The sequence below is a fragment of the Triplophysa dalaica genome, chromosome 12 (genome assembly GCF_015846415.1).
Source record: "Triplophysa dalaica isolate WHDGS20190420 chromosome 12, ASM1584641v1, whole genome shotgun sequence".
In the NCBI taxonomy this organism is placed as follows: Eukaryota; Metazoa; Chordata; class Actinopteri; order Cypriniformes; family Nemacheilidae; genus Triplophysa; species Triplophysa dalaica.
The window spans coordinates 3858792-3878092 of NC_079553.1; the positions used below are offsets into that span (position 1 = coordinate 3858792).

Sequence of the window (19301 nt, forward strand, 5' to 3'; positions counted from 1 at the left end):
TAAGTGTGACTCAGTTATTCACATAAAACATTGTCAAATGAATATTTTTTTCAATACAGAATACAGACATGAACACTATATTATACAATAACATAATCTAAAGAGTGAAATGAGTCGTGGCTATATTATAATATAATTGTAGTAACCACCAATAATACCATATTAGTTTAAATAGAAATAACATGGTTATTGTGGAGAGACCATGTAAATTGATGGTAACTGTGGTTTTACTGCAAATAAACCATAAAAACTAATGTCATTTTCTTTAGATAAAACAAAAGGAAAGAAAGAAGGAAAGATGAATAAATATGGGCGCAGATAGTAAAAGGCAATGTGGGTTTGATGTGACGTGTGACCTGACTCATGCGTGGGGGCGGAGTGATGCCGCAAATAAATAAATATTGAGTCCAAAAGGGACCTCGGCTTCCCGTAAGCGTTGCGTTTCGTTCTCCTTGTTCAGCAATTGTCCGATACTGGACAGAGCCACGGGGTCAATGAAAAGGAAGGAGTCGTGTTTTTAGAGATGAGGAGAACGACGCGAGCCGTTTGAAGGTTTCGGGTGACTGGAAGCTTAATCCTTCATCTGGATGAGAGAAGAGCCGAGCATCATCGGATAATTCATCCAACCCAACGCGCAAATAACAAGGAATATCTTTGAAGACTTGATATAAATAGTCCTGAAGTTTGCTCTTTTGACGGACACATTTGGTGGATGAAATAATCGTTACGCGTCACCGGTGTGATCCCGCATCCCCACGAGGCGAATAGACAGCGTTGCGTTGCGCAGGCGTTAGCTCGATATTTTTACCGTAGTAAATGCATTTACATGCCTGTATCGTATCGCATTAGTATCGTTTTGTATGTATACGTGTATTTTTTTGCGTTGTAAATGACACCGAGCGGTAATCTCGTTCGTCATCTGTGGTAAAATTTCAGCTTGGCCTTAATAATAGTAACACGTATCGTCTTGTGGTTAAGAATCTATTCAAACGCCACACACGAAAGGCTTTGAGGTGGACTCGAGTCTTTCACACGGGAACACAGGGCGTTGTTTAAGTTCTAAGCGAGAGAAGGAAGATGTCGGGTCAGACTCTGACCGATCGCATCGCCGCGGCGCAGTACAGCCTCACTGGGTCTGAGGTGGCGCGCGCTGTGTGTAAAGCCACCACACATGAGGTGATGGCACCCAAGAAGAAACATCTAGAATGTAAGTCGTTTCAAGTCTCAGGCCTTGTTGAGGCCTATTAATTGTGCGTTATCAATAATTTAAGCTCATCTTCCCGTGCACTGTTTGCCTATAGGTACACATACATGCAATTACGGTGGCCCATCAAAGGTCATCAAATGCCACTGGGGGAACCGGAGAGGCCTACAGTGATGTTATCCTTGCTTATAAAATACAGATTCCATTATGAACTTGCATCCTCTGGTATTAAAACCATTACAAAATTACCTTTTGTAAGGTTTAATCGTTCCCATTACCAGTTTGGACGCACTACGACTCATACAGTACATTATAGCGTTTAAATGTTGTCAAAATACTGTGATGGTTTCCGCCGCGTTTTTCTGTAGGGATGGGACCAGTGTTGTGGAAATGAGATGTGACTAATAGGCCCTCATTTCACAGTGTGTCTGTCACTAAGCAGAGAGACACAAGAATGAGTAGAGAACATGGCCACCTTCCACCGCGTGGCTTGGAATCACACTCTGTTTATTGCACCGGTCCAGGTCATGTGTTTAAAAAAGGATTATTGTACACATATGAACTATAAATATGATAAGCGTTCGTTCATGTTAGTATTTTAACTCAAAGTAATGACTGCAGAGTGTGTTCCGTTCTGACAAAGGCCTTTACTTCCTAGCATTACAATATTTTTCCACAGCACCTACACCGAAATGCCTAGATTGGTTTATGGATGTTCAGAGTCATGAACAGATAGGTTGAAATACGAATGCTGGTTGTGTGGCCTTTTCATTCACTGTAACTATAGACTGAAGTAAGTAACTGTAAGTTTGGGGTGAGTGCACCGAACATTGATGACATGACAGGAAGTGCACTCGAAATGTGTTATAAACCACCCGGATGAGGTCAAGCAGCAGATGGCCTGGAATTGTTTCTGCAAACCTAGTCTGCTTTCACTGGGTCTCAGATTCACCCCTGCTGAATTATACATTCCCCGTTCAAGGGTCCAAAAGGTGTCACCGTGAGCATTTACTGGGACAACTGGAAGGTTCTCTTTGAAAGTTTACAACTCTGTATATTTTTAATCTCAACTCTTTCATTTCATCTACAGATTGACAAATAAGGATGTTTTCATCTATAGACCTCTTAGTTACTTGCTTGACAATGCAAACTGCAAGATTTCAGAAAGAACAGAACACAATTTTGTATTAAAGCGGGCTAACAATCTTGAGTACCTATAGAGTAGTATTGCATACTTCGTGTCTTCGAAGAGTATTTAGTTTGATCACATTTATAAAAGATAGATACAGCCTTACGATTGTTTCGGAAAACATACGGGTGCGGGGGGGAGGTGTAGGCTGAACCAAAGCACATGCGCACCCATTGTCAACAAAACACAGACATTTTCACTCACCGCATCTTTTATCGCTGGGACGGCTCCATATATCAGTTTCAAACGATCTCCAAATCATGCGTTATATCCACAGTTTATATAACATTCATCACCCAAATGCAGAGTAAACACACAAACACCTGAACTTCGCGAACGTATGCTCTCTCTCTACTGCTTACAATTGAAAGTGACGTCTGTGCATGCTCCTTCTCCTGCTCTCCTTGCTGCCGTGTGGCTGTGCCGTGTGCTTTTCCGGTAGAATTGTCCAATAATGGACTAAGAAAAGTTGTTACAAAACAGTTTTATATGTTCGAAAAAAACTTTCTGAAACCTGTACGATCACTAGCGGAGTGTATCCAGCACACAAATACTATGTAATACGTCCAACTCGTTTTTTGACAATTTTACCATGTTAAGCATGAGAAGACAGCACGTTTAACATTGTGAAGAAGTCAGAATGCAAGAAACACCGTTGCAGGGCCCGTTTAAAGTGTGTTTATATACTGTACCTCAAGCATTAAAGTAGGATTTAAAATGATGTACACAGATTTTAAATTGGCTTGTGTTGAAATCCGAGCGCTGTCTATTTGAAATATGAGATATTGTGTTTCTGTCGGTCGGCCCTTAAATCAATGGCTTTCAAACAGTCCTGATCAGCATCACAAAAGATCTCTGTTTGTGGCAGGTGTCCTAGTCTCCTAAGCACTGGGACACTCCCACATCTCTCTCAGAGGAGCACTAGGAATCACAACATGTCAATTACGCCAGAGATTGAACTGCTTGGTTCAGGATCACATGTGTCCAAATCTTTTTCTTTATTTTCTACTTTAAATTTATTTATAGTTTTAAACTGATTAGTATTTTGTGTATTCAACATGCATCCTTGTGAAAACACTATGAGCCAGCAATCTCTTTAATGTTTCTAGATGTGCTGACTCATTAGTGCCCCTGCCATTTTGTATCGTACGCATGCATTTCAATAGCACAATGTCAGTCATCAATGCTTCTTTGATGGACATGGCGCTTGTTTTGTTGATGTTATTTCTAGATCTTTTTATATAAAAAATGAGGAACTATGAAATATTGTGACTTGCATTTTACAACATGAATCTGATGTAGGGATTGAACAGAATCAGAACACCTCAGGATCCATGTGGAAACCTGGCAGCATTGTGATGCTGAATTGATGCATGAAGAGGCTGTTGGTGGAAATGTTTTAATTTAGTTTTCATTTAATTATAATGTCTTTGGGTTAAAACCATAATTCTAAAAGCATATTCCGGGCATACGTCAATAAATCATGCTTCTGTTTGTGAAATTGACTGCCTCAGGGGAAATCAGTAGTCTAGATCCACAGTGGCCCCAATAAGTATTTGGACACTTAAAGGCGCAGTTTGTAACAATTTTGCAGTAAAAGATCCAAAAACCATTAGGCTAGTGTTATATATTTTGTTACAGATCATTCCACGCACCTTCAAAGCGTCATCAAGCTATGGCATTGTTGTTGTTTTGATTGTGTGCCCTTTGGCGGCGGTTTTTATGTAATCACATTAGATGGCAAAAACTAAGTAGCATCTACAAACGATTCTGATCGTTTCCGTACAAGTAACTTCACTTTGATGTCCTACATTACATGCCATGAAACCTGGAGAAGGGAATGAAAAAGGTCTTCTCATTGATAGTCTTAAACCATCAGCTGTGTCGCAGCTTTTTGTGGAAAGCAGAACATTTTGAAAGTTCTTGCAAAGTCAGCTGGTCAGTAATCAGGTTAAAATATGAGCAGTATGATTTGCAATTGATGCAAGTGAGTATGATTTATGTATACTTATAGAGAAGTGAACCAATAATGATCAATGGAATGTAAGTCACAGGCATCTGATTCTTCAGCGATAGATCAGCTAGCTTTATCATCAAACCTCTGTAGTTGTAGGTGTTCTTTTTGACATCAAGAATGGGGAAAGTATGACCAAGTGGGGCCAGACAGTCTGGTCAGGATTTCAAGTTCAACATCTCGCACTTCAGTTTCACACGTCTACAGTATGCTGATTTTGTCTAATGAGCGTAGGGTCCTTGGAGACGTTCGACAGACTCAGAATCATTTATTCGTGTCTCATAGAGCAAGTTACTGGGGGCACCAGGGCAACATTTCAGGAGTTTGTCTTATACCTTAAAGGGATAGTTCATTCAAAAATAAAAATGTCATCATTTGATTACCCTGATGTTGATCAAAACACGTTTATGACACAAAAGAAGATATTTTGAGAAATGTCTCAGTGCTTTTGTGTCCAAATAATACAACTCAATGGGGGACAATGTCTTTTGGGTACTAACATTCTTCAAAATATCTTTCGTGATCCATAGAAGAAAAAGTCATCATCGTTTGGAATGACATTAGGGTCTTCTATTAGTCTTCTGCCATCTGTATGTACTACACGCAGGTTTATATAGAAGAATGTATTCAAAGTGAATGTATATACAAATGTATCCTTATATATAACCGTTCGGTATGTTCATGTGAAACGTGGGAAGATTTAAGATATTAATGTGTTACTTCCCGTTTATGTTTTACATTTCTTTGCTTGCGGCAGACCTCAAATTAAGTAGTGTGGTCTCACTAAGATACATTTTTTTGTGCATCTCAGTGAATCTTCTGTTCCCCTCTATATCTGTCATTCGCAAGCTCGCTCTTTCAATCTGTCTTTTTCGAGAGCTGCAAATAAAACAGCGCACATGATCTACTCTGCAGCGTGTACTGCACTGATGTCACACAGCACAAGAAATCAGCAGTGCTGTGATGTCACATCTGAAAATACAGCCTTCAGCCAATCACCAAGAAGTGGAGCATTAGCTAGCCGAGTGCTTTCAGCACCTTGGACAGTGACACCCCCACAGCAACTGAACCAACACCTTCCTCCATTGTGACTGCCAACTCCCATTTTCCAGCACCCCTCCCCCACTCTTAGAGGTCATTGCGTCTTTGAAGCCCTATTCGTTGTGTAGTCATTGAGTGTGTTTAGTTTAAACTTTGACGTGCTTTATGCTGTAGTTTGTAATCGCCTGCACACAAGGTATTCACACACACGCAACATATTCACACTCAAGTGTAGGAAGACTCTTCTGTTCATTCATTGCACAGATGTTCATAGTCCTGCTATGCTAAGTAGTGAAGGCGCTAAATTTAACTCTCTGTTAATCAGGAAACGTGCATGCTGGCAGTCATGTACATGGCAGCAATGAATGCTGTTAGTACACTGCTGTGCCATGAATAATGCAAGCAGAGATGTGTTTCTTGTGTAATCTGCCTACCACATTGAAGCGTCCACAGGAGCCATGCTCTCTGGTGGGAGACCTGAGTGTATGTCACAGACCTGGAAAGGGACCGTCGTCTGAGATTAGGTCACATAGGACTTTAACGATTTTCACACCGAAGAGAAGTCAGACAGGTTGAGACACATATACATGTTATACATGTAGGAGCGGTGTATTTACATTGGGGGAAGGGTACGTGTTGGATTTGTTGGGAGAGGTAAACACTGAGATTATAATATTACGATCATGTCTATCTGGTGTAGATACTGTATGCTGGGGTAAAGGCTTTGGTATTTATTAATGCAAAAATATTTGAAGCGAAACCAAATACACGTTTGGGAACTAAGAAATATATTAGGATTAAATGGTAGGAATTAGGGACCATCAAAAGAAATATTATTCTTAAAGGTCCAGTGTAAGAAATGTAGCTGCTTTTAGTGGTGAGGTTTGCGAATTTCAACCAACGGCTCAGTACACCGCTCACCCTCCCTTTCGAAGCACTACAGTGGCTACCACATGACTTAGACGTCTTCATGTTTTCGATTCTTTGCAGAATGAGATAACGTATTTAAGAAATGTGTAGAGCAGTTTGTCCGTTTGTGGCAACTGTAGAAACAACATTTCGAATGACCTGCGGCGTAGATAGAAGCAGTTCATTCTAAGGTATTAAAAACATAACACTTTATTGTGTAAGGTCTTTATACACCTCTGAACACATAGTTATGTATGTTATATTGCACTTCTATGAGTGTATCCTCAAAGCACCTTTAAAGGTGACTTTCAACTTTTTTTTTTGTATTGCAACGCAGAACACACAGCTAAATTCAATATCAGTAAAATGGGCAAATCTTTCTTTCAAAGGTTTGTCATTGGAAAAGACAGATCTTATCAATGATTGTTTACATTAAATGGATGTAGCTCACATCTTAAGTACAGAAAAGAAAATCTTATGATGATCTGTTGCTCTCTTGTATAGGCTGGTTTATTCTGGTTTCTTCATGGATGCTAGATACAACACTGCTTGCCAGTGAGGGCACATGGGTAATCTCTCAGTATTTCTGCTCCAGGGAAATGGCTATAAATAAAGATGGCTTTTCATGCTTCATTCATGTGCAGCGGAATATGGCTGTTTTTGCAAACACCCTCATGACACCCACACTAGTGTTTAACACATATTTTAGTTAAACACTAAAAACATTTATTGCAGAACATGTATCGGTTTGTATAACAATGAACAATAGCCATGACAAAACTGTCAGTTTAGTAAAACAAGGAAATCTGCTGTTGCAATAGGTGTTGGGATACAGAAAATAAGGGTTTAAAGATAATACAACTTGATATGTAGTTTTATGGTAAGTTGTTAGATAGTTATGCAAGGGTGTTAATTTGTTATTTTATAACTTTAACAAACCTAAGAGGACAAGCAGAATTTGTTTGAATGCAACAAATTACAAAATCTCATTGTAAGGTTTGCAGCTGGGTACAGTATATGTAGACATGACCAAACTTAACAAACAGGTCACGTTGTCCGCTTGTCTGAGAAAATCTGAATGGCAGTATGACATGCGATATCTAAATGGATTTTTCCTTCTTCTCTTTGGAACCTAGCTATTTTTTTATATATATTCAAATCTCAGTGAGAGGAAAAAATAAAGAACTTCATTATGGATATGTGATGGAGATAGGTTGTGTGGTAGCTCTTTTGAAGGCATTTTGAGTAAAACAGCAAAACATGCATTTTTCCCACAATCAGCGCCGGCGTTCGACCGAGCGTCCAGAGTTGAAAAATGCTCAACTTTGAGCAGAACGCTGTATGTGCAGCGGGGTTTTTCTGCCGAGCTCCTGCCGTTTTCAGCCACGTAAATGTGCCTTGGTTGTCATAGCCCCTCACCGGATGTGAGGAGACTAGCTTTTCGGTTTCAGCATTTGATGTTTGGCGTTAAGCCAAAAGACAGTAAAATAATGATATTTAATACAATTATAGAAAAAATATGCTGTTTGTTAATGGAATTTGAGTTTTCCATGGCTATATTTCAACCACTTGTTGGATGGTTTGTCCTTCAAACTGTAGCATATTACAATAGCGGTCTTCGCTGCTGCTTGTGCACACGTTCATTCCACTTAAATGTTTGTGGTAGATTTTCTTTTAACATTACTTGGGGACACTCACTGTTTATTGGCTTATAACTGTTCTTTTGTTGCACTGCGTGGCTGTACACATCACTTAATGAAATGTTTTATGTCCTCATATATGACAAAGAAGACGCGACACCCGACTAAGTGCTGTGAACATGTTGCCAGGGAAACAGGCTTTTTTAGTATGTCTGTCACCCCTCCTACTCATGTCTTTAGAGGAGTGAAAATTACCAGCTCAACAGCTGATTGTTTGGTGCTTATTAACGCATAGCATGATACTTGATGTTGGTGTTTAGTTTGTAATAGAGCAGTCTTTATAAATAAATTCACATTTCTATTAATGCACAATAGCATGTACAGTCTGGATTTAAACGATTATGTGTGTTTTAACAGCTTATTTCTCTGACACTACCTCATGTGTGCATTTCTATGGGATAATTGATACATTTTTGGATCATCAGAGAAGCAGAATTAAGTCTGAAAGGTGAACTTTGTAGATGTGTAGCACATAGAGTTACTATAAAAACAATCTAAGTCAACGGAAATTCTCCACCATTCTCCCCACACAGCTCATGATCTGCCACTGATATTGTATTCAGCTCTTGATATTGAACGGGGAAAGTGGCCCATGGGCCAAGCTTTCGGTCGATAATAGTCTGGGATCACAGCTGCAGGGTAGTTTAGTTTTTTAGACTCATATGAGATGGCAGTGCAGTTGCTTTGTACACCCAAGGTCTGTAATTACTGACTATGTGAATACTGATACGCAAGGTGTTTGTGTTTTTAGTATTTTGTGTCGGTAAGCATTCCTGCTGCTGTGTAATTTAAGAACTTTGGGACGCTACCTTATCGCCCCGTTATCTCCTAATCACTATCCCTAAATAATTAAGCAAGCCAGGTCAGATCTATTGTCTATATCAGTGGTTCCCCCTGACCGAGCTATGAGAGGTGACTATGGGAGTATGCAACACTTATTAACATAAAGAATGATTACAGAATACAGTGTGGAGAAAATGACTTTAAAGGGATAGTACACGAAAAAATTTAAATTTACCCAACCTTTATGTTGTTCCAAACTTGTACGACTTTGTTTCTTCTGTATGACAAAAATACATTTTGAAGAACGTTTGTAGCCAAACAACACTGGCCCCCATTGGCTTTCATTGTATGGACACAAAACTGAGACTGTTTGAAAATGTTTTCTTTTGTGTTCTACAGAAGACAATGAGTGCGTTTACAAGCACAGTCTTACTCCGATTATGCTTAATATGCTGATAACATGTAAGGTCATGTAAATAAGTCAAACGTTTTTCTTTTCTCGGGGAAAGCTCATAAACGGCATAAATAATGGTAAATAAATAGTTTTTTGCGCATTACTCTGATTTCGTGCTGCGTGTAAACCCCTTTACCGGTTTTCTCTCAGTTTTGTTTATGTGCGCATGTATGACAACGCAAAAGTAAAAGTCCCAAACGGAAGTAATAGTAAAACGAATCATGCAGTTGATGTAGAAAGTGTCAAAATGAAGAACTATTGTTGCATATTCTGGTTCTGCGGACTCAAACTTCCATGCAAACTCGGTTGTCTGCGTAGCCGGTTTATTACTATGAATGTAAACATGTGAAAACAGGTTTCTTTTTTAGCTGATTTTTTATAGATATCCGTTTATTTTGTGCATGTTCATTGAAGAAAGTGTCATATACAGATGTTAAACCACATGAGGGCGAATTTTCATTTTTGGGTGAGCTATCCCTTTAAGACTCCACCTTTGTCCACGACAACTAAACATAACAAAGCTATGCAAGTCACTCACTTTCTGCCTTTCACTTAATATTTAGTTATTATACTGTGTGTCATAGCCGGTTTTGTGTGTTATTTTGGACATAGTAAAATGTGTTGCAGAGTCTTAATATTACTATTATTTACAATATTTCATATTACTTTCCATTTTATTATGGTTTATATGAGTGTAACTGTAGTATGTGTGTGATTACAGAAGTAAGGGGTACACAGAAGGATGTGTTTTGTATTACAAAAATCCTTCTTTAACACAATTCCCAGACTCAATCTTCAATTATAGTGTGACTCATAATGGATTGTAATTTATTTCCAGGTGCCTAAACAAGTGATAATAATGCTCTCATTGGACAGATGGTTCCTGAATAACTATTGTGCCTCTCTGCAAGAATTTGATGAAGACTAAATGATTAATTTTAGACAAGACCATCTTCATGTTTTACAGAGAAGTTTATGAGACTGAACAAATCTGCTTTATTACCAGCTCTTGGTAATGCAGTTTAGGGACTCATACTTTAACTCTTCAAGAGCTAATGTAAGAATCATTGCCATTTGTTGCTATATTTGTTTTCTCTCAGTGTTACACATTTCCAAAAGTAGGAATTTGCCTTCATAACATAACTGTTTCCTGTTGGAGTAGCTTGACATTGTACACACATAATCCCATTCCTGCCGCCAAAAGCCTTTAGAGGGCTTTGTGTGGACTTTGTGGTTATGTAATTTCATCTTGTGTGTAACCTTCCTCTTTCAGTCAAGGTGACTATATCCCAAAACACCCGGCGTATTTTAACCTCATTTCACCCCTGCAATAATAAAGACTTTTATGTGATGAGAGCTGACCTCTGGGAATTGTCTGTGTCCGTTGTCGCAGTGAAATTTACATTAAAATCTCGAAGTCAAATCATAATATCGTCTATGGATTGATAGTATAGACACAGTTATGGTGCTTGACTATAGATAATAGGTTTGTTATGACAACACAGCCTCTCTCTGTCAGTTTCTTCTCATCTAAATCGATCTGTGTGTTTTTCCACTATTTCACATTCTGCTCCTCGCTCTTGTCTCTATGTTGCTCTTTTTGAGCATTTTTACAGAACTGTCAAATGTCACACTGAATGGCAAATCTTTTTGTTGTTCACTGCAAGTGCATCACAGAGTTCCTATCATGCGGCATTCTTTAATGTTATGACAGCACTCTAGTTTAAGGCAAGGCTTTTTTTCCTTCACAACTGCACTTTCAAGCCACGTACACCCGGCGCAATGCGATTTAGCCCGACGCAGTTTTTGGGTTTTCCTGACCTGCGCCGCGTTGTTTAAATAGCAAATGCACTTGCGCTCATTTGTGCCCCCATGGGCGTGCTGATCTAAAAAGAGGTGTTTCAGGCGCAGTGTTGGCGCGTTGCTATTTTGTGGAACTGAAAATAAACTGTGCCATTGAACAACTCAAACCTAGTCTAAATATATCTTTAATTTTTAAATATATCTAAAGCAATATTTTTTTGTTTTAAAAAAGAGCGCATTAGTAGAAAATGCGCCTCTAGGCGGGTCCACAACGCGCTTTCACGTTATACTTATCACACAGAGGGAAACGCAACTCAAACATGCCAAATATAAAAAAATCGATGGATTACAATGTAAAAGATTATAATTGTGCACATAAAGATAGAAATCCGGCTTGTCATTGAGCTAAAAATGAACATTTCTTTACATCTAATTCTCATCATTGATGTATGATGTCTGTTTTGTGCATCTTAAAATGATTGATTAATTGTTTGGGTATAACTAATACAGTATGTTATGGTTTACATGTTAATGTTTATAGATGAGTTTTGGTAATCTAATTTCCCATGCTTGTATATTTCTTCACAGATTTGATCCAGGCAACCCAGGAGTCCAATGTCAATATTCCTCAGATGGCTGATACCCTGTTCGAGAGAGCAGGGAATGCCAGCTGGGTCGTGGTCTTTAAGGCTTTGGTTTCCACTCATCACCTGATGGTCCATGGCAATGAGGTGAGGTGCAATTCCCTTTCGCTTTGGAGAAACGAGTAGTTTACTACAGAATTATTATCATGATACTTTTGAGCTAAAGCGTTGTTTTGAATGAAATGTATTATTTAGGATATTGGATTGGCCCAGAACAAATCTGCAGACTTTATTTTCACTTACGTTTGCACTGATGAGGGAATATTATGAGGAAATATACAGTATATTTATGTGGTCAATGTGTTAAACTGACCTGGCTCTACTGTCGTCTATTTGCTGAGATCCAAATACTTCCATGGGTCACGTCACATTTCATGGAATGATACTAAGCTGAAGTATAATGTTGTAAACATCTTCCACTTCTTTAAATGTTCAAGCAATGTAGGTATTAGTATTTTCTTTTTTGTTTGTGAAAATGACTTCACAGACCTGCACACAATTTGCATTTCAACCATCTGAAATGTAATATACAGAGCAGTTATAAAAAGCTTAATCCAAATAGCTTTAATTGATTCTAGCCTTGAGTGCATTTATTTGCATTTTTGAACGACTTTACTACAAGGTCTGCATAATATTAAACCAACCTCAACATTACGGACTGAAATGAACCTTACGGAATCGTCCCCTGAATTTTGACTGTTTCCTAAGGACCTTTTCCACACAGCTGACCAGCTACTTCCCTCAAAGCGTCATTTACTTCTCTTCACGCCGGTTATCACACCCATCCGATAGATGGGCAGATGTTCCAGCCCTCCCTCTGAAAGCCCAGTTTTAACATTGAGTCGAGGCTGAAGCGCTGCTGACAGACACGCTGCAGAGTGAAAAAGGCAGGTGGCAGCGGAAGAAAGAAAGAGATAAAGAGAGAATAGAATGGACAGGGAAATAAAAGAGGGTGGAGGAACACAGAGATTGAGAGGCACAGAGATAAACAGATGTGAGATGTGCAGAGATGAAGAGGTGAGTTAGGAGTGTGTGCTAGGGCACTGAGGGTTGAAAAGTGTGTGCATGTGTGCTAAAAACCACGTGCAACCCCAAATACTCAAAAACAATATGAGGCACAAAGAATAACCATTCCATTCTGCCTAATACAATGCATTCTGGAAACATAATATAGTAGATGAGCTCACTACCTAATGTTCTAATTATGGGGAACGATTAGATTATGAATGTGATATGCTAGTACCTTCTACCCAGCTTTGTCTGAAAGAACAGATGTGCTAAGTAATAGTTGTCACTATATTTTGTTATCATAACAATTTGTTATTGTGGTTAGAAAAGTAGCGGATACATTTGACTATTTTTATTATAATAGTCTTTTGGATTCTCATTGGGCAGTCGTTGCATTTTCTAGTTGCATATTGAAGCGGGCGTAACACACAGGGTTTCTGCAAATCTCATTTTCATCTTGAGTACCTATAGAGTAGTATTGCATACTTCGTATCTTCATAGAGTATTTAGTTTGATCGCATTTATAAAAGATAGATACAGTTGTACATTTGTTTCCGAAAACATACGGCGCGTGTGGGGGGGAGGGGTAGACTGAACCAAAGCACGCGTGCACCCATTGTCAACAAAACACAGACATCTGTTTCACTCACCACATGCTGTTCATGTCCGGCATCTTTCAGCGCTTGGACGGCTCCATATATCATTTTCAAACGATCTCTAAATCCAGTGTCATATCCACAGTTTATATTACATTCATCACCCAAATGCAGTGAACAGACAAACACCTGAACTTTGCAAACGTATGATCTCTCTCTCTCCTGCACACAAGTGAAAGTGATGTCGGCGCATGCTCCTTCTCCTGCTCTCCTTGCTGCCGTGTGGCCGAGTGCTTTTCCGGGATAATTGTCCGATAAGGGACTAAGAAAAGTTGTTACAAAACAGTTTTATATGTTCGAAAAAAACTTTCTGAAACCTGTACGATCACTGGTGGAGTGTATCCAGCACACAAATACTATGTACGTCCAACTCGTTTTTTGACAAGTTGACCATGTTAAGCATGAGACGACAGCACGTTTAACATTTTAAAGAATTCAGAATGCATGAAACACCGTTGCAGGGCCACTTTAATGACACATGTATATGACCATTGTCCCTTGACAGCCATTTTCCTAAAAAGTCATTTTTTTCATTGCTCTGTTGTAATTGCTTCTCACATCTCACAAAGCCGTCGGATCTAAGATGTAAGCTGCCGTGTTTACAACGTTTGCTATAAGAATTAATCTGGAACGACTAAACGCTTAATTCTCAGATGTATGCAAGGCTCACTGCAAAAACTTTTAATCATTTTGACATTTGTGAATGTACTCCGGTCTGTTACTGCGGGGACATTTCAGAGCCTCTAAACGTGCTGGGCATAGAAAAGAAATGTGATTGTTTGCTTCACCTGTCAGTCAGATGGCCTCTTGGGCGGGCCTTCGCCAAAGAAAGCGGCGATAAGTTCGGTCTGGCTACGTGAGACTACTGACTGCGTACCAATATTATTGTTGATCTGCGATCCAAGTCACTTTATTATAGCTTTGTTAGCTGACATATTTGTCTTCCTTCATGTAGGTTCAGGAGAAAATATACACTTTTATGCAATGAAAAAAGGAGAGAAATTGTCCTCTGAAACATAGATATTTAAATTGGTTAATAATATTCCCATGACCATTCTGAAAAAGAATTATGTTAATGTTGTTGGTTCATTAGACATGGCTTCTGGGAAAACACTACATCATCATCTTAATCCAAAAACATAGGTATTCCTATCATATTCACTTAATCCGTGATAAAGAAAGGAATAGTCTGTTGTTAGTTCAGCTCCCTATGGGAAGCACGAAGTGTCCGACCCGACGGCCGTCTCTTTACTCCTCCCCTCCTGCAACCGGCGTGTATGGGTCAGAGCCATTGTGAGAGAGAATCGCGTCTTCTCCGTTGACTCCAACTGAACAGTTTTTTTTAAGTTTCCAGGGTTTGTAGTTTCCAGACGTTACTAGTAACGCATGCAGCTGCGACTAAACAGACCAACCGAGGACAACATCTAACCGAAAGAAATAAAGCATTTAAAGAGAAAACATAACTTCCTTGAATTATCTGAAGGCTCTATGAATCACGTGACGCTCCAGCGTTTTGGATTTCTCTCTCACAAAGGCTCTGGTATGGGTCAACTCGAACAAGCCTAATAGATACAACCCAATGTTAATACAAAAATGAAACAATGTCATTTTATTTTTGATTGGATTGTTTTCTAAAATAACGTGCAACATCATAAAGTTTTGTGAGAAACATATGGGTTTGATGATAGCAACAAAGTACACTGCTTTTCTAATGACTTATTGTGAAATAATACTTTTCCTCTTACAATTTAAGAGATAATAAACGGGGTATAATGCAATGTATTCGATAAGTAGTAATCTAGGGTTTCATGCCAAACATACTCAAAGATGATGTCATGCTGGGATAGTTTTTTAATGCACATCAGATTTTTCTTTTAACATTTGAAGTATGTATATAGTATCCATTTTCTTTGGAGTCTTTTCAAATACACACACGGCCTCTGTATTGTATCCTGGTCTTATTTGCATAGTTCTTCATCTAATGTGTTGGTGAAAGCTGTTTTTAACTGCTGCATTGAGTGTGCTGGTCACATTACATTTATACATTTGGCAGACACTTTACATTGCATTATCCTATACGTTTGTTTCTAAGTATATGCAATCCACTGGGATCGAACCCACGTCCTTGGCGCCATGTTCTAACCACTGAGCTACAGGAAAGCTCAAATTGTCTACAATGTAAATCAAAGAAAGATCGTCACTTCCACTTAATGCTTTATTGTTTTTATTTAATACTCCTTACTGTGATATAATGGACTTTAAATGACTGTACTGCGTTTATTTAGATGCATCTCTCATTTTTCACACCATTACACTATTGATTAAAGATTTTTTTTGTTTTCAGAGATTCATCCAGTACCTTGCCTCCAGGAACACTCTTTTCAATCTTAGTAATTTTTTGGACAAAACTGGCTCTCATGGTGAGTAATCTGACCTTTGATAATGAGACAGTTCAGCATCGTTCATTGATCTTACATGGGCAGTTTTAATGAATTGCACTGCTGTCCGTTTAACATTGCTCCGCATTCAGGGACATCTGAAAATGTGGGTGTAGTATATTAATTTGAATATGAACTACTATGAAATCTAGCAGAGTGAGTGCTACTCGTAGAAAATTTGTGTTTTTTGTCATTTACTTTACATTCCAGAATTTGTTTTTCACTATTCTTGACGTTTTTACCCACCCAACAAAATATGTTTTAAGAATGTTTTGCTAACATTTCTATTATTTCTAAATGTTTTTAAATGTTCCGTTAACATTGTAAGAATAACGTTTTTATGCCAGCGTTTTCGTTACATTTAACAGTGACATAAAATGTTGATTCATCACTATTTGAATGTTACGCCAAGAAGTTTAACAAAAAATTTAGCCAACGTTCTGAAAATGTTTCCTGTTAGTTGGTGTAGTCTTCCTAATCATTAAAAATGAATGTTGAGGCCCCGAGTGGTCAGTTTAAAAAAAAAAGATTTTTCTATTTATTTTAAGGTTACGACATGTCAACATTTATCAGACGCTACAGCAGGTATCTGAACGAGAAGGCATTTGCTTACAGACAGATGGCTTTTGACTTCGCCCGAGTGAAGAAAGGGTAAATAACCTGAATTCATTTCCCTTTGCTTCTGTTTTGTGGTTGTGAAGGAATAGGGACCTTTTTAATAGGGACATTGCCAAGGTCTCGCTTTAGAGGCAAAATATTGCTTCAGCATACATAGTGGCTGATTGAGATGCTGTAGACATCTTTGGCACAAGACAGCACATTGCAAGGACATGTTAAATGGTCTTTCTTTACAGCAATATTCACACTTCCTTCTCTATTACAGTCATATTTGCATTTACAATTTATTGTTTTGTTTATCATGATATGCTAAAGCTGCTACCCAACTGGGAAGACCAATTTTTCTTTACACCTTGAAGTGAATGTTCTTGTGTATTTATTTCTCAGTACTGACGGTGTGATGAGAACTATGTCTACAGACAAACTTTTAAAAGGCATGCCCACACTGCAAAGTCAGATCGATGCTCTGCTGGAGTTTGACGTGAGTGTTTTCATCATCGCATTATGTTTTTCACTTGCTCTTGCATTTTTATATATGGCAAAATGTTATCACAACTAGAAGTTCAATAAAATTTAGTTAAATGAACAGTTTACCCAAAAATGAAAAATCTCGCCCTTAAGTTTTTTCCAAATCTGTATAGATGTCTTTGTTCTGATGAACACAGAGAAAGACATTTGGATGAATACTTGTCCACCATTGACAACCATTGTAGGAAAATTGCTTTATAAATGTTTCTGTATGTTAAACACAAAAGAAGATATTTTGAAGCAAACAGTACTTTTGACTTTCCAACTAGGGTACAGTAGTCAATGGTGCCCAAGAACTGTTTGGTTACAAGCATTCTTCCAAATATCTTTCTCTGTGTTCATCAGAACAAAAAAATGTATACAGATTTGGAACAACTCGAGGGTGAGTAAATGATGACAGAATTTGTATTTTTGGGTGAACTGTCCCTTTAAGTTTTGACAGGAGTTATTCCCAGACGTTAAAAATCGTTAAGAGCGTTTGCCTGTTTGACTTGACCTTCAGTCTTTCTGGTTTCCTGGTTCTTTAAGGTTCATCCAAAAGATCTCGTCAATGGAGCGATCAATGCTGCGTTCCTGTTGCTCTTCAAGGACCTGATCAAGCTGTATGCATGCTACAATGACGGCATCATTAACCTTTTAGGTACATTGTTTTCCTCAGATTAAATTTGGTTTAATTTCTTCAAGTCCAACAATGGGCTTTTTGCTCTCCCATACATTTTGAAAAATATTTTCTCAATATTTGTAGAGAAATTCTTCCAGATGAAGAAAGGACAGTGCAAAGACGCATTGGAAATCTATAAAAGATTCTTGACACGAATGACCAGAGTCTCAGAGTTCCTCAAAATCGCGGAGGTAAATTAAATTTGTTGTGTCACATTGCTCAATGTTAGATTTTATTAGATGTTCAGGGGTTGTCAAATAACCTCATCTTTTTTTCCTCCCAACAGCAAGTGGGAATTGACAAAAACGATATTCCAGAACTTACCCAGGTGAGTGCATTTTTCTTCTTTCCATCCTTAAATCCATTCCTATCTGTACTAACATAGCATGTAAAGGAAGTGTTGTGGTGTTTCTAACATTAAGTGTTGCATGAACCGCAAATCCTAGAGACAATAGCATTTTTTTTCAATCTGAACAAGTTCTTAAAACTAGTTTGTCGACCTTAAGCGTGATCAGTTGGTAGCTGGTTTGTTACTGGACAAAGATGGTCTACCAGACAATGATCAGCTGAAAAACAGCTACCATCCACACGCAGCATTCATCATCCAATGCTGGAAATCTCAGCAGGACAGACAGGGATGTTTTATATAGCAGGTCATTCAGAAGGGCACGTGTTCCATGGATCCATTCTGTCCTCTGTGCGGCCCTCGGATTGACAGATTCTGTACCCTGTCTTCTTATTTCAGAGGTGCAGATTGATCACACAGGCTGAGAGTGTAAGTAGTGTCAAGTGCATTCCACTTTTGGGAAGCCTACAGCCCAGGAAAGAGCTGCAGTCAAATCTCATGAGCGCTCATTAAACAATCTGCACACGAATACTGTTTTTTAAGCTGAACTTGAATGGGATTTGAGGACAATGAGCAGAGTAGAAGCAATGCTTGCGGTGCGAGACGACGAATTTAGATGCAACCGCATTTGCATCCTAGTCAAGCTGAGGAACCATCAAGAACAGAGTTTCCACAATTTTTCAAATGCATGATGACACATGAAGTACACGTAAAAGGTTCTTCACAGCGATGACGTAGAACAGTGGTTCTCAAATGGGGGTACTGCAGAGGGTACATGAGAGAAAATTAGGATTAAATAATGAAGATCAATAAATTCTGATAATAGTATTGTTATATGAAATAAGGACTACACAAAGATGCACAAAAAAATAAATTAGATATAATAACTGTTTGACTCTCATTTCACTGAATTTTAAGGTAAAATGTAGTTTTCTGCTCAAGGGGTACTTGGCTTGAAGAAATCATAAAAAGGGGTACTTAAGCCAAAAAAGTTTGAGAACCACTGCCGTAGAAGAACTATTTTGGTTCCACAGATTACCATTCTGTCAAAAAAGAACCATCTCTTTCTTGTAATCTGAAGAACCTTTTTTCGCCAGAAAAAACCTAGTTTGTAAAAAAAAAGGTTCTTTGTGGAACCATTTAGACAAAAAAGCTTCGGTAACATGTATGTATAATGCATTATGAAGAGTTATTAAAGGGTAAAATGCATTATAATTCTTCATAATGTGTGTTGCAATACATTATATGTAGTTGTAAAGAATTATAACCAATTTAAAATGTGTAGTGTAACAATGAATTGCTAAG

At 38.4% G+C, this 19301-nt stretch overlaps 1 protein-coding gene across 5 annotated transcripts in view; it reads left to right on the forward strand.

Moving 5' to 3' along the window:
* The first annotated feature begins 223 nt into the window (after positions 1–223).
* Positions 224–19301, forward strand: part of snap91a (synaptosome associated protein 91a) — a 36206-nt gene continuing 17128 nt past the window's right edge. For 2 of the 5 annotated variants that reach the window (XM_056762099.1, XM_056762100.1), the window contains exons 1-8: positions 226–1207; positions 11686–11828; positions 15750–15825; positions 16392–16494; positions 16849–16942; positions 17518–17629; positions 17735–17841; positions 17937–17978. In XM_056762099.1, coding sequence (XP_056618077.1) covers positions 1078–1207; positions 11686–11828; positions 15750–15825; positions 16392–16494; positions 16849–16942; positions 17518–17629; positions 17735–17841; positions 17937–17978 — 807 coding nt within the window. In that variant the 5' untranslated portion in view covers positions 226–1077. Of the gene's footprint in view, positions 1208–11685; positions 11829–15749; positions 15826–16391; positions 16495–16848; positions 16943–17517; positions 17630–17734; positions 17842–17936; positions 17979–19301 lie in introns of all 5 variants that reach the window. The other 3 variants (XM_056762098.1, XM_056762097.1, XM_056762096.1) reach the window with 3 other exon arrangements.